The sequence below is a fragment of the Hyperolius riggenbachi genome, chromosome 7 (genome assembly GCF_040937935.1).
Source record: "Hyperolius riggenbachi isolate aHypRig1 chromosome 7, aHypRig1.pri, whole genome shotgun sequence".
In the NCBI taxonomy this organism is placed as follows: Eukaryota; Metazoa; Chordata; class Amphibia; order Anura; family Hyperoliidae; genus Hyperolius; species Hyperolius riggenbachi.
In genome coordinates this window covers 150359360-150382970 of record NC_090652.1, presented here as the reverse complement: position 1 = coordinate 150382970, position 23611 = coordinate 150359360, and the positions used below count along the sequence as shown (strand labels likewise).

Here is a 23611-nt window from a genome sequence, read left to right as displayed (position 1 = left end):
AGATTTTCGTGGTTGAAAATCTATTCACGGCTTAGCGTGTCCGAGGCGGAATGCGTCAAAATGGTCGTGAATCCACGCGTAAGCGTGATCATGACCTGGCGGTGAGCACCACTGGGCTCCAATGATGTAAATCCGGGCCTGGTGCTGTGTGTTATAGGAAAACCGCTACTGCGCCTGCACAAGGCTCACACAGCATTGTTATGATCCTGAAACCCAGCACTACCGACAAGCTCTTGGCAGATCTTCTGCGGCTGACATCGCTGGAATGGAGGGACGGAAGAGGATGGGGGAAGCCTCATTATGATTCCCCTGCCCAAGGTAAGTACCCCATAGGGACACTTTTTATTCTTACAGAAAGTGAACATATAAAGTTCCTGCAAATGAATATTGCATACTTATCCCACCGTCAGTTCCTCTCAGAAGCTCACTATTTTCTTCATACAATTCTTTTAATTTCTGACAAGATTTTGTCAGACTTGAAATATATCAGCGGCTGTCAGTTATATATCAGTAGCTGGCCTGTATCATGGCATGACCGGACAAGGAGATCTCTAAATGGTCCACAGAGATCACGTTGTTAAATAGAACTGCTTTCATAAGTATATAATTGATTCTCGTGTAGCTATCATGTAGGCGGGAATAAAAAGTGTTCCCTCTGTTCCCTCCACACCCCCCAAATATTGATCTCTACAATAAAGTTGAGCAGAAGTTTTTAATGGTAGTGCTTGCATCAAGTAATTACTTAAAATTGCACCTTCTCTATTTAGTACTATTGTGAGAAAACGCGGAAAAGCCGCCACCGATACTCAAGGTGAGGTGGCTGATTCCGCGTTCAACATGGCAGCTGGCGCGCAGTCGGAGCGCGGAGAAACCGCCGCATGCTCTGACAACAGGGCGGCGGATTCTGCGTCCAATGCGGCAAGTTGCACGCGTAGGCCTGTGCCTCTCAGTAATGCGGAATGCGGAGAAAACGCTGCACGCACGGACAGCGGTGCAGCGGATTCCGCATCCAACACAGCAGAATCATTACAAGGCATGACTGGTGTGGCTGGGACTGATAGTCCACACTGGTTTAGGAGGATGCGCGCGCAGAGAGGCAGGGCCTTTATGGCAGTCAGAAGGGGGTCAGCTGACCAAGCCGGTCAGCTGACAATTTCAGCAACCTTCATTGGTCCAGCACTTAGGGGAGGCGCTGGAGAGCGCTAGTGTATATATACTGGGTGCTGGTCATTCATCTGGTGTCTGGCGTTGCGATCAATACGTCGTAGCACTCAGACCTTGTCAGTATCTGTGTTCTTTAGACCAGTTTCCAAGGTGTTGATGGCCAAGGATCTCACACCTTAGTCTAGGAAATCTGTTATTATTTGTATTATTCTCTAGTTCAGTTTCCAAGGTGTTGATGGCCAAGGATCTCACACCTTAGTCTAGGAATTCAGTACCATCTGTATTATTGTTATATTCTAGTCTAGTTCCTGGAGTGTGAGAATCTTGGAGCTCACCCTCAAGCTTAGGCATTGTTGATTATTTGTTATGACCTTCTGCTTTCCTGACCATTCTTCTGATCTCTGATTTTGTACTTTGTCATTCTGATACTCTGTTGCTGTACTTGGCTAGTCTCTGGAATCTGCATCTGCCTCCTGACTCTGTACCTGATCTGTCTATCTGTTGCCGACCTGGCCTGTCCGACCTCGAGAACTATCTTCCCAGTTTGGAGATAGTTCACTAACCTGTCAGTGACACTGCACCATTGGTGTCACTCACCTTCTGTCCTTCCCTCTCTCAGCTTTGCTGCGCCCCTTGGGGAGCTTCAGACCTGTGGAAGGAATCTGATCCATTGCTGTATCTCTTACTGTCTAGCACCTATCTTACGGGTGCGTTCCTCAAAGTATTACTGTTGCACCAACACTCCCATCTCTCAGGTGTCCAGAGGTTAGTAGATATATCTGATTATCGGTGATACTGAAGATCATCGATAATCGGGTATATTCTGTATTTTCGGTGATACTGCAATTCACCGGTAATTAGACCCTCTCTGTGTTACACCGATCGTTACAACTATCTTATCGCATAAAGATCTAAGGAACTGGCCATGGCCTTCCGAGAGAGCATAGACAGATACAAGGATGACTGGGGAAACCCACACTTTGCCAGTCACACTTAAAAATGTTTGGTTGATATCCTTTATGAACTTTTCAGCAGATAAGGGAAAATCTTTAGGTAAATGAACAGCTACACCACATTTGCTCTGTGAGGCTGAGGCAAAGAATACATTGTGATAAGCCTTGTGCCAAAATTTAGGTTTGTGTTGTCGCCCATCAAGGAGGATTTTCATTGGTCCACCATGAACCTGTTGCTGACGATTGCCACTGATCTTTTGCAATCTAATGGGGAGTCTCATGCTTCTGCCAGGTACGGATCTGTTTACCAGCTTCAGGATTGAGTGGAGGAGTAAGCAGTGGTGAAGCCAGACATGTCAATATTTGCGTAGCAATCAGCTTAGTAAGAACGAACACTGTCTGTTCTCATAAACTTTCATTGCATCTGGGCACCTCCTTTGCTGTCTGTTACATAAAAATGTGGCAGGTTGGGACTCTACTTTATGGCAAATAGATCCTATTTTTTTTTTTTTTTTTTTTTTTTTTTTTTTTTTTTTTTTTTTTTACACACAAGTGGAGGTGGATCCTATTTTGAAGAAAATAGCATCTGCTTCCTGTGTTGATGAAGGTGCAGAAAACATACTGAACAGATACATTTTTCTTCACAAGTGGGAATCGACCCTAAGGCCCGGTTCACACTTGCGGTTGTTTGCCAAACGGACCGGATGACCTGACCGGATCCGGACCGGATCCGGATCGGAACCATACGGTTCTGATCTGGATCCGATCCGGATCCGGTCAGGTTGCATCAGGTGTTCATCAGGATGCGATCCGGATCCGTTTGGCAAAAGTAACGTAAAAAACAAAAAAAATGTTGGGGTCTGGGAGGTCAGCAGAAGGGGGACCCGTGGAATCAGGCCCTCTGCTGTTTAGCACTCACCTCCACCTGCGACATGCTGCCAACATCTCCGGATCCGGATCCAGCTGTGCTGCTCCACTCCAAAATGCTTGCCCACGTGTCCCCATCCAATATCGCCGCAACAATCCGCATAGGAAGTGGGGTAGAACATCCGGATTTCTCAGCCAGTGTGTTGTGCGCTCTCCGGTTCCCATTGGTTTGTATTGGCCGGATGGTGCAGTCCGGCTCCGCCCCGGATACGGCTGCCGGAGGAGCCGGATCAAAAAATAGCGCATGTTGGAACGGAGGCCGGAGTCCGGATCCGGCCCGGATCCGGTCCGGCTCCGGTCCGGCAGAACGGACGCATGTGAACGGACGCATAGGCTTTCATTGCTATGCCGTGCGTCCGTTCCGTCCGTTCTGCAAGCGGTGCGGCTCCGGCACGGCGATTCCGGACGGCCACCGCTAATGTGAACCGTGCCTTAGCTGCTGAAGTATGGATATGTGTCACTGCATCCTGATGAGGTAAGACACTTCTGCACTCCATTCACAACTCACCCTGCACACTGTTGACACTGGCACTCCCTAGATTTCTCCCCCTGAATCAACCGATTCAGTTGGCTTCATGGTAAGACTGGCCCTAATTAATGAGGCACTAATTATTATTATTAAACTTTATTTATAAAGCACTAACAGAAAGTATTAAACAGCACTGTACAATAGATAGGAGAGACAATACAATGTTTAACAAAATAACAGGGTTAAACAATGGTACAAAAAAGTAGAGATGGCCCGAACGGTTCGTCGGCGAACGGTCCTGAGTGGGGACAGGCCTAATCTCTCCACCTGCATCTACAGTGGTTCCCTTTGCAGTAACCCTGGTTTGTGAGTATAAATTGCTTACTATTCACTTTTCCTCCCTATTCCAATACGTACGTCACTATATTGGGCTCTCGGTTTCCCTGTTTTACATATTGTATTACTCAAGTCAGTGCATACCTTTCACTTCATCCCCCCCCCTGATATGGACAAAATAGGTAGAGGCAGACCCAGAGGAAGGCCACCTGGCAGGTTTGTGCGAGGTTGTGGTGATGTGATTTAGTGCGGCCCTGGACCAAAGTACAGTGCTGAGAAGAAGGCACGTCCCATCAACTCCCAAATTGTCAGGACGTGGTTGACTATTTAACCCAGAACACCTCATCTTCCGCAGCCACCAGCGCTACTCCAAGTACCACATCTACTACATTTGACAGTTCGCAGGCGTTATTTGGTGGAGAAATCACTGATTCACAGCCATTATTGTTACAACCAGATGAAGGCTCAAAGCAAGTTACACCACCTCATATGTCTGAGTTAGGCGACACTATGGACGTAACGTGTGAGGAGGAGGATGATGAAGTACCTGCTGTTGGTGCAGTTTTGGAGGTGTCTGAGGCAAGCGAAGCTGGGCAGGATGATTATGATGATGACAATGATACAGATCCCACGTATGTTCCCAATAGAGGAGATGAACAGGGGGACAGTTCAGAGGGGGAGTCAGAGAGGAGTAGGAGGAGACGAGTTCCTGAAAGAAGCAGGGGAGCTCGTCATCAGAAACAGCTGGTGGCAGTGTCCGGTGCCATGTATAGCCACCTATGTACAGCCAGCCAACATGCCCTTCAACGTCAGCTGCTGATGCCACCATAGTGCCATCACTCCAGGGGGGCTCAGCGGTGTGGAAATTTTTAATGTGTCTCAGTTCGGAGCAATGCCATCTGTTCTCTCTGCCTCCAAAAATTGAGCAGTGAAAAGGCCAACTACCACGTAGGGAAAGTGCCTTACGAAGGCACATGGAGAAAAGGCACGAACTGCAATGGGAAGAGCACCTGAGCAAAAGCAACACACAAAAGAAAAGCCACCCTCCTTCTCCTCTTCCTCTTTCAGGTGCAGCGTCTTCAGCCGCTTTCTCCCTTTCACCTTCACAGCCACCCTCCTCCACTCCGTCTCTGACCGTGAGCGGTTCCTGCTTCCCTGCCCACAGAAGCCAGGTGTCTCTGAAGGAAATCTTTGAGTGGAAGAAGCCAATTTCTGCCAGTCACCCCCTTGCCCGGTGTCTGACAGCTGGCTTGGTGGAACTGTTAGCTCGCCAGCTGTTACCATACCAGCTGGTGGACTCTGAGGCCTTCCGTAAATTTGTGGCCATTGGGACACCACAGTGGAAGATGCTAGGCCGCAATTATTTCTCTAAAAAGGCGATACCCAAACTGTACCGTGAAGTTGAGGCAAGTGGTGTCATCTCAGGCACACAGCGTTGGGTCAAGGGTCCACCTGACCACAGATGCCTGGTCTGCCAAGCACGGTCAGGGCAGGTACATTACTTACACAACCCATTGGGTCAACCTGGTGACCGATGGCAAGCACGGAGTATGTGGCTGTGCAGCGGACCAACGTGTGACACCTCCACGACACCTCCACGGCCTACCCACTGCAAACCTCCACGGCTTGCAGGCAGGCCTCCTGCCACCTCCTCTCCTCCTGCTACATTCTCTTCACTGTCATCATCCTCCTTCTCCTTGGCTGAGTGGCAGTTCAACTCTACTGATGCTGCGATCTCCTCTCCAGCTACACAGCCCCAGCTCCCCAGGGCCTATGCTGCATGCCAGGTACGGCGGTGTCTCGCCATCTTAGACATGTCTTGCCTCAAAGTGGAGAGTCAAACTGGAGCAGCTCTCCTTGCTGCTCTGAACAAACAGGTGGATCAGTAGGTGACCCAGCACCAGCTTTAGATCGACAACGTGGTGTGTGACAACGGCAGCAATCTCATTTCCGCTTTGAATTTGGGAAAGCTGACACATGTACCCTGCATGGCACATGTGCTGAATCTAGTCATTCAAAGACTTGTGTCAAAGTACCCAGGCTTAGAGGACGTCCTGAAGCAGGCCAGGAAGTTGTGTGGGCAGTTCAGACGGTCTTACACGACCATGACACACTATGCCGAGATTCAGTAGAGAAACAAGTTGCCGGTGAGACGCCTCATTTGCGATAGCCCGACTCACTGGAATTTGACCCTCTTATGTTCTCTCGCCTGATAGAACAGGAGAAAGCCGTCACCCAGTACCTCTACAATTTCAGTAGAAGGACACAATCTGGTGAGATGGGGATGTTCTGGCCCAACAACTGGACACTCATGCAAAATGCATGCAGGCTCATGCGGCCATTTGAGGAGGTGTCCAACCTGGTGAGTTGCAGTGAAGGCACCATCAGCGACTTGATCCCGTAGGCTTACTTCCTGGAGCATGCCGTGCGTAGAGTGGTGGGTCATGCTGTGGAGGAGCGTGAAGAGGAACAGTTACGGGAGGAAGCGTTGTGGCATCAATTCGCATCAGAACCATTTGTTTCCTCAACACCTGCGGCAGCACAGAGGGGGAGGAGGAGGAAGAGTTGTGTGGGGAAGAGGAGTCAGACTCGGATGATGAGGAAGGTGTTTCTTTGGAGGAGGAGGAGGCAGCGGCAAAAGAACAACCGCAGCAGGCATCACAGGGGGCTTGTGCTGCTCAACGTTCCCGTGGTATTGTTCGTGACTGGGGGGAGGAGGAGGACCTAGCTGACGTCACTGAGGAAGAGCAAGAGGAGATGGATAGTACGCCTGGATCCAACTTTGTGTAGATGGTGTCTTTCATGCTGTCCAGCCTGTTGAGGGACCTCCGTATAAAAAAAAAACTCAAGGGGAATGAGCTGTACTGGGTGGCCACGCTACTAGACCCTCGGGATAGGCACAAAGTGCCGGCCATGTTACCAACTCACCAGAAGGCAGAAAGGATGCAGCACATGCAGAACAAGCTGGCAACTATGCTTTACAATGCATTTAAGGGTGATGTCACAGCACAACGCAATAAAGGTACCACTGCCAGTAATCCTCCTCCCATGTCCACGCAGGCAAGGACAGGACGCTCCAACGATCTCATAGTGATGTCGGACATGCGGACATTCTTTAGTCCAACACCTCGCCTTAGCCCTTCCGGATCTACCCTCCACCAATGCCTGGACCAGCAGGTAGCCGACTACCTCGCCTGAACTGTGACTGTAGACACTGTGAGCAGCGATGAACCCCTGGACTACTGGGTGCGCAGGCTTGACCTGTGGCCAGAGCTGTCCCAATTTGCCATCCAACTTCTGTCTTGCCCTGCCTCAAGCGTCCTATCAGAAAGGACCTTCAGCACAGCTGGAGGCATTGTCACTGAGAAGAGAAGTCGCCTAAGTCACAAAAGTGTTCAGTACCTGACCTTTATCAAAATGAATGAGGCATGGATCCCGGAGGGCTACTGCCTGCCCGAAGACTAAGTCAGTCCCCACACACAGCATCTCTGCCTGCACACTGTGTGACTGCGTGCCCCAAGACTAAGCCACTCCCCATGCAGCACCTTTGCCCGCAGGCCGCTTGACTGCCTTCTCCGCCACCACCAACAGGGTCCAGGACTCCAGGTGGATTCCTGCATTTTTAAGGCCGCTATAATAATTTTTCTGGTGCGTGTACATGCCTGCCTAATTTTTCTGGCTGCATTGCAGCTGCAACAACAAAACAAAAGGCATGTACATGTGCCAATTCGCCTTCGTGATCATTACCTTGCCGCGGTGAAGGGGCTTGCGTATCACAATGAAGCAATGACCGCCGGCTATATGAGTGTCTCGGGGGGGGGGGGGGAGGGGGACACACACAAGATAATAAGGCCATTGCTTCATTGTGGACAGACCAAATTTTATCAGCTGGATAGTCACTGTTGTTCTATCACTGAGCCACCACAGACCGGCGACCATATGGGTTTGAAAACCGCCACGGCCCGCCACGGTCTCGCCATGGTGCACACCAGTCCAGCACAGCCGTCACTATACAAACAGCTGTTTGCGGTGCGTTACACAGTGAGTTTGGAGTGCCAGTGTGAAGCAGTACTCTAATCACACTCCTTGATTGATGTATACACATACAAGATGTTTTAAAGCACTTTAGGTCTGCAATTTAGCATTCAATGTAATTTCTGCCCTTAAAACGCTGCTTTGCATCTAATCTCGATTTTTTTCCCCAGTACTTTTGGCGTGTATCCCACTCCGCCATGCCCCCCTCCATGTGTTAGACCCCTTGAAACATCTTTTCCATCACTTTTGTAGCCAGCATACATTTTTCTAGTTTTTAAAGTTCGCCTCCCCATTAAAGTCTATTGCGGTTCGCGAAAGTTTGCGCAAACCGAACTTTCACGGAAGTTCGCCAACCCCGTTTGCGAACCAACAATCGGAGGTTCGGGCCATCTCTACAAAAAAGGTGAAACAATAAACAATGGTTCGCAAATTGTTTATATGGTCCATATGGAGGTGGAGAAGAGCAGACTGGGAAGAGGGCCCTGCCATATTGGGTTGCAGTCTAAGGCATATAGGAATGGGACACAATAGGGGGGATGGGGTTGCAGTTTAATGGGGGTAATTGGAGCTATGAAGATGGGGTGGTAGGCTCTGGTAAAAACTACTTGAATTAGTTGAAGATGAGCCTGATGGGTGGAGGGAGGGAGTTTCATAGAGTAGGGGCTGCTCTGGAAAAGTTCTGGAGCCATGCAAGTAAACAAGGGATGTGAGGGGCAGAAATCCATTGGGGCTTGTTTCACTAAACCGTGATAACTTATAGCACGGCCACACTAGCGATTTTATGCACATTTTCATGTTTCTGCACAAAACCGAGAATTTCCACGCGCAAGTGCAAATTAAAATTTGCAATTGCGCACAAAAACGCTAGCGTGGCCGTGCTATGAGTTATCATGGTTTAGTGAATCAAGCCCATTGTTGGAGGAGTAGAGATAGTGGGTTGGGGAGTATCTCTGTACGAAGTCGGTGATGTATTGTATGAAGAGGAGGTATTGTGGATGGATTTGAGGGGGTATTAGGGTCCTGTTATTCTCGGCACCGCTGATTGGTGTGGACCATCCCAAGACATGGAGTCTAAGTGAGCACAGGTCTTCACCAGCGCACTCTTCAAAGTATGATAGGCCGTCACCCCTAATGGGAGGTGGAATACTTTGCTGCCTGGTGCCCACCAGGTCACAACCCTTAGAATTTCCCCACCAGAGATGAGAAGAACAGTTACCTTGCTGTAAGAGAAGGAGAAAGAGAAGTGATATGATAGGACTGACGAGGCAGGGCTAGCATAAAGAAAAGTAAGTATTTATGGTAAAGAACATTAAAGGACTTTTTCTTGTGGTTGCATTGTTATTGCATTTTAATTCTTTGTGGAAATGGGTAAGGGGTAAATCAGTACCACTATACTCATTTCACCTGGGGAGGGGTGGGTATCTGGGTGCCCCCTTCTTAAAAGAGACTCCCAGATACCACCATGAATGTCACCATCCCAGGAATTCAACGCCCCCACCTCCTCCTGGGCACCAGAGATTAGGTAGAGAGGGAGGCTTGACCCCCCTCTCTTCCATCCAGTCTAGGCTCCGCAATCAGGTTATTCCCGCCTGTATGTGTGACAACAGGTTAAGGGGGAGGTGCACATCAATTTTTGTTTTCACTTAACTGTGATTTAGTCATGAAAATTTAAAGTAAGAAAAAAAGAGTGTGGGAAATGTTGCAGTTGGAAAAGCGATGTTCTTAGACATCAGAGAAGTCACACAGAAGCACATCTTTATTTGTATCCTGAGTTTCAGAAATGTTCAAGCGAGAAAGCTAAACTTCTTACACATCAGAAAAGTTACTGAATGTGGGAAATGTTTGTAAGAGAGAGGATATATTCATAGACATCAGAGAAGTTACACAAATGAGTGTCCTTATTCATGTCCAGAGTGTGGGAAAGGTTTCAATCAGAAAGCTAATCTCATTACAAATCACACAAGTCACACAACAGCAACAGTTAACCCTCTGCACTTACTCACATCAAGCAAAAACAACTTGCATGAAATTCACTCTCAGTTGCACTCATGCACTGTATTGCATGAAATTTGCATTCAGTTGCACTAATGTTCACTTTCAAAATGGTTTGCATACAAAGGATTTCATACTACACCCTTTCACTGTGATGAGGTCATCCTATTTATATTCCTATTTAAATTCTGAGCCCTCCATAGGAGGAGCACAGCTTCCCTTGCTTGTGTGTATATTTTAGCTCCATTGTGGTTTGGCTGCATGCTTTAGCTCTCCTGCTCCTGTGCCAGTGCAGCCGATTTATATAATGGTGTAAGTAGCACACTTTGTCGCCTCTTTTAGACTGATTTATGTGCATACATGTGTATGTATGTGTAGAGTGGTAGAACCTCACAGACCTCAGCGTGAATTTCCAGTTTGAGAGCATGAATTATTTGTTTGCTTGCTTTTGAAAGGATAACCTCATCGCGGTGAAAGGATCTAGTATGAAATCCTTTGCATGCAAAACATTTTGGAAACAAACATCCTCCATTAGTGTATCTGAATGCAAATTTCATGCAAAACGGATTGAAACTGAGTGAGTTTCGTACAAACCATTTTGGAAGGGAACATCCTCCATTAGTGCAACTCAATGCAAATTTCATGCAAAATAGTGCAACTTAGTGCAGATTTCATGTAAGCTGTTTTATCATTACTAGAGGATTTTGCTTCAAGTGAGTGAGTGCAGAGGGTTGATTGTTGTTTGGATGTGAATTGGCCACTCCCCTCACCACCTCCTTTTTCTTTTAAATTCTGATTCAGATTTCCTTGCTTGTAAGTCACACAGAAGAGGGTCTTTATTTGTGTCCCTCAGTGTGGGAAATGTTTCAGGCAGAAACCTAGTCTCCTTCCACATCAGAGAATTCACACGGAACAGCATCCTTACGTGTGTCCTGAGTGTTGGAAATGTTTCAGCCAGAAAGCTGACCTTCCCAGACATCAGAGGAGTCACACAGGTGAACGTCTCTATTTGTGTCCTAAATGTGGGAAATGTTTCAGTTGGAGAGGTGATCTTTGTAGACATTAGAGAAGTCACATGGAAGAACATCCTTATTTGTGTCCAGAGTGTGGGAAATGTTTCAGGCAGAGGGCTAATCTCAATACTTCAACAAACACAATTGCTAACTTCCAGTCAGAGCAATATCCTGCCTCTATCTGGCCAGCAGACACTAGTCAACCAATCAGGTGCACTGTCATACACCCTTTGCCTGCTGTACCATACCTAGCAGGAATTACATAGATTAGCATTCAGGTGGGAGGCTTCGGTTGGACGCAATCGTGAATTGCGTCGTTTACAGGGACGCCCCGTGTAGGCACATCTCCCACACGGTCCCCTCCCTAACCACTCACCTGTCAACCGCATCCTAGAAGCTGCAAAAAATAAATTTAAAATCACAAACACTGGTCCACATAACAGCCCAGGGGCCCCAGGTCTCTCTCACTCACTGGGGCCCCCAAACCACCATGCGACACCTAGAGGGAAGTACGGGCAAGCCATGGACCTCTCACCTCCAGGGAACTCACCCCACCACCTCTAAACTGAATGCCAACTGCAACAAACACAATTGCTAACTTCCAGTCAGAGCAATATCCTGCCTCTATCTGGCCAGCAGACGCTAGTCAGCCAATCAGGTGCACTGTCATACACCCTTTGCCTGCTGTACCATACCTAGCAGGAATTACATAGATAAGCATTCAGGTGGGAGGCTTCGGTTGGACGCAATCGTGAATTGCGTCGTTTACAGGGACGCCCCGTGTAGGCACATCTCCCACACGGTCCCCTCCCTAACCACTCACCTGTCAACCGCATCCTAGAAGCTGCAAAAAATAAATTTAAAATCACAAACACTGGTCCACATGACAGCCCAGGGGCCCCAGGTCTCTCTCACTCACTGGGGCCCCCAAACCACCATGCGACACCTAGAGGGAAGTGCGGGCAAGCCCTGGACCTCTCACCTCTAGGGAACTCACCCCACCACCTCTAAACTGAATGCCAACTGCAACAAACACAATTGCTAACTTCCAGTCAGAGCAATATCCTGCCTCTATCTGGCCAGCAGACGCTAGTCAGCCAATCAGGTGCACTGTCATACACCCTTTGCCTGCTGTACCATACCTAGCAGGAATTACATAGATTAGCATTCAGGTGGGAGGCTTCGGTTGGACACAATCGTGAATTGCGTCGTTTACAGGGACGCCCCGTGTAGGCACATCTCCCACACGGTCCCCTCCCTAACCACTCACCTGTCAACCGCATCCTAGAAGCTGCAAAAAATAAATGTAAAATCACAAACACTGGTCCACATGACAGCCCAGGGGCCTGCTTCTAGGATGCGGTTGACAGGTGAGTGGTTAGGGAGGGGACCGTGTGGGAGATGTGCCTACACGGGGCGTCCCTGTAAACGACGCAATTCACGATTGTGTCCAACTGAAGCCTCCCACCTGAATGCTAATCTATGTAATTCCTGCTAGGTTTGGTACAGCAGGCAAAGGGTGTATGACAGTGCACCTGATTGGCTGACTAGCGTCTGCTGGCCAGATAGAGGCAGGATATTGCTCTGACTGGAAGTTAGCAATTGTGTTTGTTGCAGTTGGCATTCAGTTTAGAGGTGGTGGGGTGAGTTCCCTAGAGGTGAGAGGTCCAGGGCTTGCCCGCACTTCCCTCTAGGTGTCGCATGGTGGTTTGGGGGCCCCAGTGAGTGAGAGAGACCTGGGGCCCCTGGGCTGTCATGTGGACCAGTGTTTGTGATTTTAATCTCAATACTTATCAGAGAAGTCACACAGATAAGCGTCCTTATTCATGTCCAGAGTGTAGGAAATATTTCAGTCAGAAAGCTTATCTTATTACAAATCAGAAAAGTCACATGCAAGAACGTTCTTATTTGTGTCCAGAGTGTGGGAAATATTTCAGTCAGAAAGCTTATCTTATTACAAATCAGAAAAGTCACATGCAAGAACGTTCTTATGTGTGTCCAGAGTGTGGGAAATGTTTCAGGCAGAAAGCTAATCTTTTTGCACAATGGGCTCTATTCTCAAAGACTTCCCGCATGCGGTAAAGTGCATGCGGGAAGTTTGCACCCAAAATACCGTCAAGTTGGAATTCTCAAAATGTTCCGCATGTTTTTTCCGCATGCGGAAAAAGTGTGGTAAAAGTGCGGGATTCATGCGGAAAAATTTCCGCAAAAGTCGGTATTTTCCGCAATAAAAGATCAATTCTCAAAAATGTTCAGGCGCATCATTTCGTCGTTAATTACCGATTTTTTTTATCACCTACAAATAGTAGGTGATATATTCCGCATCCCATTGACTTTAATGAAGTGTGGAGGCTTAAGGGCTGTGCTTGCTGGACTTTAACTTTTTTTTTTTAAACACTTTTTCATGCGACCTTTTTACCGCATGATTCCCGCATGAATAATGTCTGTTTCCGCATCTTTTTCCCCGCATGCGGAAAACATGCGGAAAATATTAGTGAATGTGGAAAAAATGCGGAGTTTACCGCTGTCTGGAATATAGCGGTAAAATTTTGCGAAAAATTTGGCTCTTTGAGAATAGAGCCCAATGTGCTGTCTGTCCACAGCCAGATTCTATTAATCAGTATAATTGAACTCTACTCCCTCTAATGGACTCCCTCTAGCATTTGTTCCTTGCTGTATTATCCAGAAGTCATGTGACAGGGAGGAAGTAGATGCTCTGTGAGCAGGAAGCAGTTTGTTGTACAGGCCCAGCCAGATTCCCACTGTGCTGTTGCAATCCACATCCATCTATCCTTCATCCACACCAATCCAAGCATTGTTGGTATGTCAAACCTCACCTTTTAGCTATATCTGCAATGTAGAATGCATATTTGTTGTATACATGCATTTGTTAGAGCGTTATAGCTAGGTCATGTATGTTGGGAGATGCCTGTAGATAGAGTGACCAGACGTCCCGGATTGCCCGGGACGCGTCCCGGATTTGGGGTCCGCTGTCCCAGGCTGCATGAGGTCCCGAGAAACGTCCCGCTTTCAGCAGCGGGACGTCCCGGCCTCGGGACTCTGGCCACTCTATCCTCATGAACTGGCAGCGGCGTCTATAGACGGCGTGCCGTGCAAGTTCATTGCCCGCAGCCCCGCTCCAGCCTCCTGCTTCTTCCGGTGTTCTGACACCGGCAGGCGAGCAGGGCTACGGCAAGATGGCTGCCGAAGCCCTGTACTGGAGACATAAATAGTCTCCAGTACAGGGCTTCGGCAGCCATCTTGCCGTAGCCCTGTCAGCGCGGGAGACGAGCAGGAGGAAGGTGGTCCCGGGAGCAGCGCGCCAGAGGCCGGAGACTTCTGCCAGGTGAGTAAATGCTTTCTTTTCCAGGTGAAATGTAGATAGAGTGACCAGACGTCCCGGATTTGCCAGGTGAAATGTTTGCCCGCATTGCGTTTCTTTTCCAGGTGAAATGTTTGCCCGCATTGCGTTTCTTTTCTAGTGAAATGTTTTCCCGCATTGCGTTTCTTTTCTAGTGAAATGTTTGCCCGCATTGCGTTTCTTTTCTGGTGAAATGTTTGCCCGCATTGCGTTTCTTTTCTAGTGAAATGTTTGCCCGCATTGCGTTTCTTTTCTAGTGAAATGTTTGCCCGCATTGCGTTTCTTTTCTAGTGAAATGTTTGCCCGCATTGCGTTTCTTTTCTAGTGAAATGTTTGCCCGCATTGCGTTTCTTTTCTGGTGAAATGTTTGCCCGCATTGCGTTTCTTTTCTAGTGAAATGTTTGCCCGCATTGCGTTTCTTTTCTAGTGAAATGTTTGCCCGCATTGCGTTTCTTTTCTGGTGAAATGTTTGCCCGCATTGCGTTTCTTTTCTGGTGAAATGTTTGCCCGCATTGCGTTTCTTTTCTGGTGAAATGTTTGCCCGCATTGCGTTTCTTTTCTGGGGAAATTTTTGCCCGCATTGCGTTTACTTTCTAGTGAAATGTTTGCCCGCATTGCGTTTACTTTCTAGTGAAATGTTTGCCCGCATTGCGTTTCTTTTCTGGTGAAATGTTTGCCCGCATTGCGTTTCTTTTCTGGGGAAATGTTTGCCCGCATTGCGTTTCTTTTCTGGTGAAATGTTTGCCCGCATTGCGTTTATTTTGTACTGACATGTTTGCCCACATTGCGTTTATTTTGTACTGAAATGTTGCCCGCATTGCGTTTATTTTGTGCTGACATGTTGCCCGCATTGCGTTTATTTTCTGGTGTCCGGGGTAACTGTTACTGCATTTATTATTTAATGGTCATAGATAGCTATGTTTGCTGCTTTGTGGTTACGGTATACTATTAGCATCACACAGTTTCTGCACACCCATGATGCAAAGTCGCGTTTGTCCACATCATGGCGTAAACACTGCTTTCTTATGCCTCGCTGTTACATCATTAAGTTAGCTCCGCCCATACAATGTCATGGCCACGCCGATTTTTTGCTGCGCTGCACGCCGCAGCCCCCCCCCCCCCCCCCCCGGTCTTCATCGCTGTTCGCTCCTCAGTCCTCCCCACTTTTCGCCCCCTCCCCGCGCCCCCCCTCCCTGTCCCAGATTGGACCCACAAAAATCTGGTCACTCTACTGTAGATCTGTGTAGTTTTTCTGCACTCAGATTGATTCATCATGCTGTTATACATGTTCTGATCCATAGTTCATGATGTGATAGTTTCCTCATCTGCAGCAGCATTCTATGTTGTATAGTGTATTCTCATGCATATGATGTTTGATTGATGCTGTATTGTATGAATCCACACGTTTGCATTGCATGCATGGTCTGATACTATGCTTTTATTTGTATTTACAGTTTTACCTTCTTTTGATTATTTACATTAAACAAGTTACCGGAACTTACACAGTGTGATGATTGAAGGGCGAGTAAACTACCTGTCAAATTATTCTTCACAATAAGGGGAACAGGACACACATCAAACACACAAAGATGACTGTCCTTATTTGTGTCCTGAGTGTGGTAAATGTTTCAGCGCCGTGAAAGGGTCTAATATGAAATCCTTTGCATGCAAAACATTTTGAAAGGAAACATCCTCCATTAGTACAACTCAATGCAAATTTCATGCAAAATACTGCAACTGAGTGCAGATTTCCTGTAAGGGCTCGTTTCCACTATTGCGGTGCAGAATCGCCTGGATTCCACCGCTGATGAAATAGCATGCGGATGCGATTTTTTTTTGCCGCAAATTCGCATAGGTGAGGGTATATGCGAATTTAACCATGTCACTGCCTGTTTGAAGTTACATTGGTACCTATGCGAATTCGCATGAAAATTTGCATACCATAGCCGCATGCGAATTTCCTATTAAATACATTAGCGGCGACTCGCATGCATTCTACTCGCAGGCGAATTCGTTGGCTCTTTTGTGCGTTTTTTTTACCGCTGAAAAAAACGCACCTCAACAACGCTACAGTGGAAACAGGCCCATCCACTTGCATTACATGTGCGAATCCGCATGCATTGGACGCATGCGGATTCGCGATAGTGGAAACGAGCCCTAAGCTGTTTTATAATTAGTGGAGGTTTCTGCTTCATGTGAGTGAGTGCAGAGTGTTGATTATTGTTTGAGCCAAAAAAGGATATTCCGCTGCACCGAGGCTGGGTAAAAAACTTTTCTTCAACTTTATTTAGCACATCAGTAGACACATACAAGGCTGACACGTATCGGAGCTCTGAACGGCTCCTTAATCATAGCTTTGGCTATGATTAAGGAGCCATTCAGAGCTCCGATACGCGTCAGCCATGTATGTGTCTACTGATGTGCTAAATAAAGTTGAAGAAAAGTTTTTTACCCAGCCTCGGTGCAGCGGAATATCCTTTTTTGGCTTATACACTTTGAGACTTGCGATTCCTGCTCTCCTGGATTAAGTAGCAGTGGTGGTAGCGTTCCTTTCACTTGTTACTGATTATTGTTTGGATGTGAATTTATCACTCCCCTCAGCACCTCCTTTCCCATTTAAATTTTGATTCATATTTCCATGCTTGTAAGTCACACAGAAGGGCGTACTTATTTGTGTCCCTCAGTGTGGGAAATGTTACAGGCAGAAACCTAGTCTCCTTCCACATCAGAGAACTCACAGGTAACAGCATATTTACTTGTGTCCTGAGTGTTGGAAATGTTTCAGCCAGAAAGCTGACCTTCTCCCACATCAGAGGAGTCACACAGGTGAACGTCTCTATTTGTGTCCTAAATGTGGGAAATGTTTCAGTTGGAGAGGTGATCTTTGTAGACATACAGAGAAGTCACATGGAAGAGCATCCTTCTTTGTGTCCAGAGTGTGGGAAATATTTCAGGCAGAGGGATAATCTCAATACTTATCAGAGAAGTCACACAGATAAGTGTCCTTATTCATGTCCAGAGTGTGGGAAATATTTCAGGCAGAGGGCTAATCTCAATACCCATCAGAGAAGTCACACAGATAAGTGTCCTTATTCATGTCCAGAGTGTGGGAAACGTTTCAGTCAGAAAGCTTATCTTATTACAAATCAGAAAAGTCACATGGAAGGACTTTCCTATTTGTGTCCAGAGTGTGGGAAATGTTTTAGGCAGAAAGCTAATCTTATTACACATCAAACAGCCCACGAAGATGACTGTCCTTATTTGCGTCCCGAGTGTGGTAAATGTTTCATTGCTGTGAAAGGGTCTACTATGAAATCCTTTGCATGCAAACCATTTTGGAAGGGAACATCCTCCATTAGTGCAACTCAATGCAAATTTCATGCAAAATAGTGCAACTGAGTGCAGATTTCATGTAAGCTGTTTTATCATTAGTAGAGGATTTTGCTTCAAGTGAGTGAGTGCAGAGGGTTGATTGTTGTTTGGATGTGAATTGGCCACTAACCTCAGCACCTCCTTTCCCATTTAAATTTTGATTCATACTTCCTTGCTTGTAAGTCACACAGAAGAGTCTTTTTTTGTGTCCCTCAGTGTGGGGAATGTTTCAGGCAGAAACCTAGTCTCCTTCCACATCAGAGAACTCACAGGGAACAGCATATTTACTTGTGTCCTGAGTGTTGGAAATGTTTCAGCCAGGAAGCTGACCTTCTCCCACATCAGAGAAGTCACACAGGTGATCGTCTCTATTTGTGCCCTGAATGTGGCAAATGTTTCAGTTGGAGAGGTGATCTTTGTAGACATACAGAGAAGTCACATGGAAGAGCATCCTTATTTGTGTCCAGAGTGTGGGAAATGTTTCAGGCAGAAAGCTAATCTCATTACACAAATAGAGAAGTCACACAGATAAGAGTACTTATTCATGTCCAGAATGTGGGAAATGTTTCAATCCAAAAGCTTTTATTTTTACATTGGTGTGCTGCATATGTGTGCACTGTGTAAGAGACAGGTGTAGCACTGGTAGTGCAACATTATCTCACCCAAGAGCCCTTATAAGGGCTGGTACATTGTTTGTTTTACTTGATTTTTACATTGCTGTGCTGCCTGTGTCCACTGTGCATAACGCTTCAGCTGGTGTAAGAGACAGGTGTACACAGCAACGGGGAGGGAGAAGGCACCCCAAAAAATAGGTTGTAGTGGATGAGCGGTATATCTACAGTATATCATGTGACTAAAAATAATAAAAAAATAATACAACATAAAAATGGCTTACCTCAAATAGAAGGGGCAATGCCAGTTTCAAACAAAGGGTTTTTTATTCATCAAACACTATAAATGATAATGCGTTTTGTGGAGCACAGTCCACTTCCTCAGATTAAATACAAAACAGTGTCTTTATACTGTAGACAGTAAGTTTGGAGCGCCCAAAAGGAGTGTAGTATCAAAGGTGTACATAGCGCTGCGAGCACTGTGTGAAGTGTCACTCATATAGAGCTACTACTACTACTGTACTGAATCCTCACCTATATAATTCACTTCTGGCCTGTATAAAGCCGCACTGTCAAGTCACCCCTATATTGTGTGTTGACTGTAGAATACAGCAGAAAGCTATCTGTCAGCTGTCACCTGAGTGAAGTGAAGTGTCACTCATTTAGAGCATAAGCACTATTACTGTCCTGAACCCTCACCTTTATAATTCACTTCTGGCCTGTAAAAAACTGCACTGTCAGGGGGCCCCTACAATGGGCTCTATTCATAAAACATTTGATTAGAAAAAAATTGTGGAGGTAAAATACAGCAGCGGTATATTAGACTTCTGGGTGGTCATTCATAAAATCTTGCCAGCTGCGAGGCAAGTGCGGAGATCTCACGCTGAAGGCTGGTGGTAAGCTGTCGGAAGGTATGCGGAAACACTTAAGCCGGCAGAGTCCCTCCGTGCGCTGCTCTCTCTGGGAGGTCTGTCCCATTCACTTGTATGTAATCCGCAGGCTTCTCGCTAAATCAGAGGAAGCGGTATTTCCCGTACACATACCGCTTCCTCTAATCTTTCTGAATGGCCATTTTGTTACTTTTTTCTAGATAAATCTAGAAAAACACTGCAGAAGGCGGAAATTTCTCGCTCTGCTGGGGGATTGTAGATTTCCATGCGGGAACAGCTTTTATGAATGCCCACTTTGCTAAATGGTCGGGAAAGTCCGTTGTTTTGAGCGGAAAACCTGCGGTAACGTTTTATGAATAGAGCCCATTGTGTGTTGATTGTAGAATACAGCAGAAAGCTATCTGTCACCGGAGTGAAGTGACAATCAGTTTCTCACTGGCAGGGTTTTTATTTTTGCTATTGTAATATTGTGTAAAAAAAAAAACCACAATGACAGGCAGAGGCAGGACACTCTGCAGGGGTCGTAGGGGTTGTGGTGCTGTGTTTCCTGTGGCCCTAGAGTAATGCCCAGTGTTCAGAGTGCACTCACAAAATGCAGATGATGTAGTTAACTGGCTCACACAGCACACCCCATCTTCTACTACTTCTGCTAAGAACCTTGCTGCACCGTCCTGCTCCTGCTCTGATATGGGCACTCCACGACATGGTACGTAGGAGGACCTGTACTGGGTGGCAACACTACTAGACCCTTGGTATAAGCACAGAGTGGCGGAAATGTTACAAACTTACCAGAAGTCAGAAAAGATTCAGCATTTGCAAAACAGCCTGCAAAGTAAGCTGTGCAATGCATTTAAGGGTGATGTCACAGCAGGAAAAGAATATTACAGGGGAAGAGGTGCCAGTAATCCTCCTCCCATGGCCATGCCAGAAAGAACAGGGTGCTTTATTAATGTGTTAGTAACGTCGGTCATGCAGAGTTTTTTAAGTCCAACGCATTGCCACAACTCTTTGAGATCCACCTTCAGAGAAGGTCTTGACCGTAAGGTAGCAGACTAACTGGCGTTAACTGCTGATATCGACACTCTGAGGAGCGATAAACCCCTGGACATCTGGGTGTGCAGGCTTGACCTGTGGCCAGAGCTGTCAAAATTTGCCATCAAGCTTTTGGTTTGCCCCACCTCAAATTCAGTTCATCAGGAGGGATTGTCACTGTCAAGATAAGTCGCCTAGGTCACCAAAGTGTTGATTACCTGATCTTTATTACGATGAATGAGGCGTGGATCCCGGAGGGTTACTGCATGCCAGAAGACTTGTGACTCAGTCCCCATACAGCTGTCTTTCTTATCTGCACGCCGCATGACTCCCCACACAGCTGTCCTTCGCCACCCGCAACTAGGGTCCAAACTGTAATTTTTTAAAAAACATTTTATACAGGTAAATCCAGAATTTTTCAGGCTGCTACTACAGTGGCTGGAATAAAACCTAATTTTTCAGGCATGTACATGCCAAATTTTTCTGACCTCTGGTGCTACGGTGGCTGCAACAACAAATGAAAAAGGCATGTACATGTCAATTCCCTTTCGTGATCATTACCTTGTCGTGGTGAAGGGGCTTGTGTATCACAATAAAGCAATGACCTATATTATTGTGATAGCACACCCAAGATGATAAGGTTGTTGCTTCATTATGAACAGACTAAATTAAATCTGCTGGATAAGTTTTGGCAAAAACATTTTTTATGGTCACTTCAGGTGATCAATAAAGCCTACTAGGCCAATACTGGACCCACACTGCAGAATCAGTGTTTTTTGGTCACTTAACTGTCATTGAACTACCTCAGCCCAACCGTAGGGGCTGGAAAACCATGATTACCTGCACTCCCATGAACATGTGCACAAGCACGGCGACCACTACACAAAGATTGCCGCCGAGAGCACTAACATTTATGTCCTGAGGGTGTCAACTAGTAAAAACAATGATTTGCTCACCTGAGGCTATCACTAATGCTCTTTGCAGTTGTTTGTGGTGCGGTAAACACGGCATTTCGTCTGTCAGTGTGAAGCGGGCCTATCCCTTACACTACCTTATAGCCGTGTGCGCATGTCAGACATTTTAAAGCACTTTTTTCCACAAATTTAGAAATGTCATGTGATTTCTGCCCTTCAGAGGTTAAAACAAAACTCTGCGTCAACTACGTAATTTTTGGCCATGGACCCTCCTCTGGCATGCCACTGTCCAGGTGTTAGGCCCCTTCAAACAACTTTTCCTAAACTTCTGTGGCCAGAAACAGTCCCTAAAAGGTTTTAGAACTCACCTGCTCATCGAAGTCTATGGCATTTCGCCTGGTTGTGACATTTTGCTGTTCGAGACATCCCAAATCTCTACCTGCTACTTCAATTTGCCTTTCACTACCTGCTGGTCACTACAATCTATCTACACTCGTCACCTCATCTCACCGTCGTCACCACTTGTCAATCTTTTTTGTTGTTGTCGCTGATCGTCATCCCTTCCCCCTGTCGTCAGTGCTTGTCACCTGTTCCCACTGTTTGTCTCTGTTTGACACCTCACCTAGTGCCTACTACTACTACAATCTACTTCCCAGTGCCTGCCTGCCATTACAATCTACCTATCACTAACTGCTGGCCACTACAATCTACCTATCACTACCTGCTGGCCACTACATTTGGCCTTTTACTACCTGCCTGCTACTACAATCTGCCTATCACTACCTGCTGGCCACTACATGCTGCCTATCACTACCGGCCTGCTACTACAATCTACCTATCACTACCTGCTGGCCACTACATTCGGCCTATCACTACCTGCCTGCTACTACAATCTGCCTATCACTTTCTGCTGGCCACTACATGCTGCCTATCACTTCCTGCTGGCCACTACAATCTACCTATGACTACCTGCCTGCTACTACAATCTGCCTATCACTACCTGCTGGCCACTAAATGCTGCCTATCACTACATGCCTGCTACTACAATCTTTCTATCACTACCTGCTGGCCACTACAATCTACCTATCACCACCTGCCTGCTACTACAATCTGCCTATCACTACCTGTCGGCAACTACAATTTGCTATCACTACCTGCTGGCAACTACAATCTACCTATCACTACCTGCTGGCCACTACATGCTGCCTACAATCTTCCTATCACTACCTGCTGGCCACTACATGCTGCCTATCACTACCTGCTGGCCACTACATGCTGCCTATCACTACCTGCTGGCCACTACATGCTGCCTATCACTACCTGCTGGCCACTACATGCTGCCTATCACTACCTGCTGGCCACTACATGCTGCCTATCACTACCTGCTGGCCACTACAATCTACCTATCACTACCTCCTGCTACTACAATCTGCCTATCACTACCTGCTGGCGACTACATGCTGCCTATCGCTACCTGCCTGCTACTACAATCTGCCTATCACTACCTGCTGGCCACTACATTCGGCATATCACTACCTGCCTGCTACTACAATCTGCCTATCACTACCTGCTGGTCACTACGTGCTGCCTGCCACTACCTGTTGGCCACTAGAATCTACATATCACTACCTGCCTGCTACTACAATCTGCCTATCACTATCTGCCAGACAATACATGCTGCCTATCCCTACCTGTCGGCCACTACAATCCCTCTATCACTTCCTGCTACTACAGTCTACCTATTAGATCTACCTTTTGGTGTGTGGGGGCAGAGGGGATTGAGGGGGCCCCGTAAGTCTGCCCAGTCTGGGGCCTGGAAAATTCTGATGGTGGCCCTGCACCTACTCCTACAAATTAGTATTTTCTAGATATTCCATGGTTTCATTTTATGTTAAAACATTTACAAAGTAGATTTAATGTTTAAAGAGAACCCGAGGTGAGTTTAAAGAATGTTATCTGCATACAGAGGCTGGATCTGCCTATACAACCCAGTCTCTGTTGCTATCCCAAACACCACTAAGGTCCCCCTGCACTCTGCAATCCCTCATAACTCACAGCCGTGCTGTGAGGCTGTGTTTACATCTGTAGTGTCAGTCTCAGCTGCTCCCCCGCCTCCTGCATAGCTCCGGTCCCTGCCCCCGTCCCTTCCCTCCAATCAGCAGGGAGGGAAGGGATGCATGCGGGGACTGGAGTTCTGCAGGAGGCGGGGAGAGCAGCAGACTGACACTATAGAGATAAACACAGCCAGCTCTGACAAGCTGTTTGTCAGCAGCGTGGCTGTGATTTATGAGGCATTGCAGAGTGCAGGGGGACCTTAGGGGGGTTTAGGATAGCAACAGAGGCTGGGCTGTATAGACAGATCCAGCCTCTGTATGCAGATAATATTCTTCAAACCCACCTCGGGTTCTCTCTAACTGTCTCTGCTCAGTGGCAGTCTATGGGCTTGATTCACAAAGCGGTGCTAACCTACTTAGCACGTCTAAAGTCTTTAGACGCGCTAACCAGGGTGCCAAGTAGGTTAGCATCAGATTTCTCAATTAGA

General features: G+C 46.9%; 1 protein-coding gene across 1 annotated transcript; it reads left to right on the top strand.

Annotated features, from left to right (window-relative positions):
- The first annotated feature begins 200 nt into the window (after positions 1-200).
- On the top strand, positions 201-18154 carry LOC137526112 (zinc finger protein 567-like). The gene is made up of 5 exons (XM_068247330.1): positions 201-318; positions 10695-10922; positions 12808-12967; positions 16935-17527; positions 17940-18154. The coding sequence occupies exons 1-5, from the start codon at positions 201-203 to the stop codon at positions 18152-18154; spliced, it is 1314 nt and encodes a 437-aa protein (XP_068103431.1).
- Positions 18155-23611: the final 5457 nt, after the last annotated feature.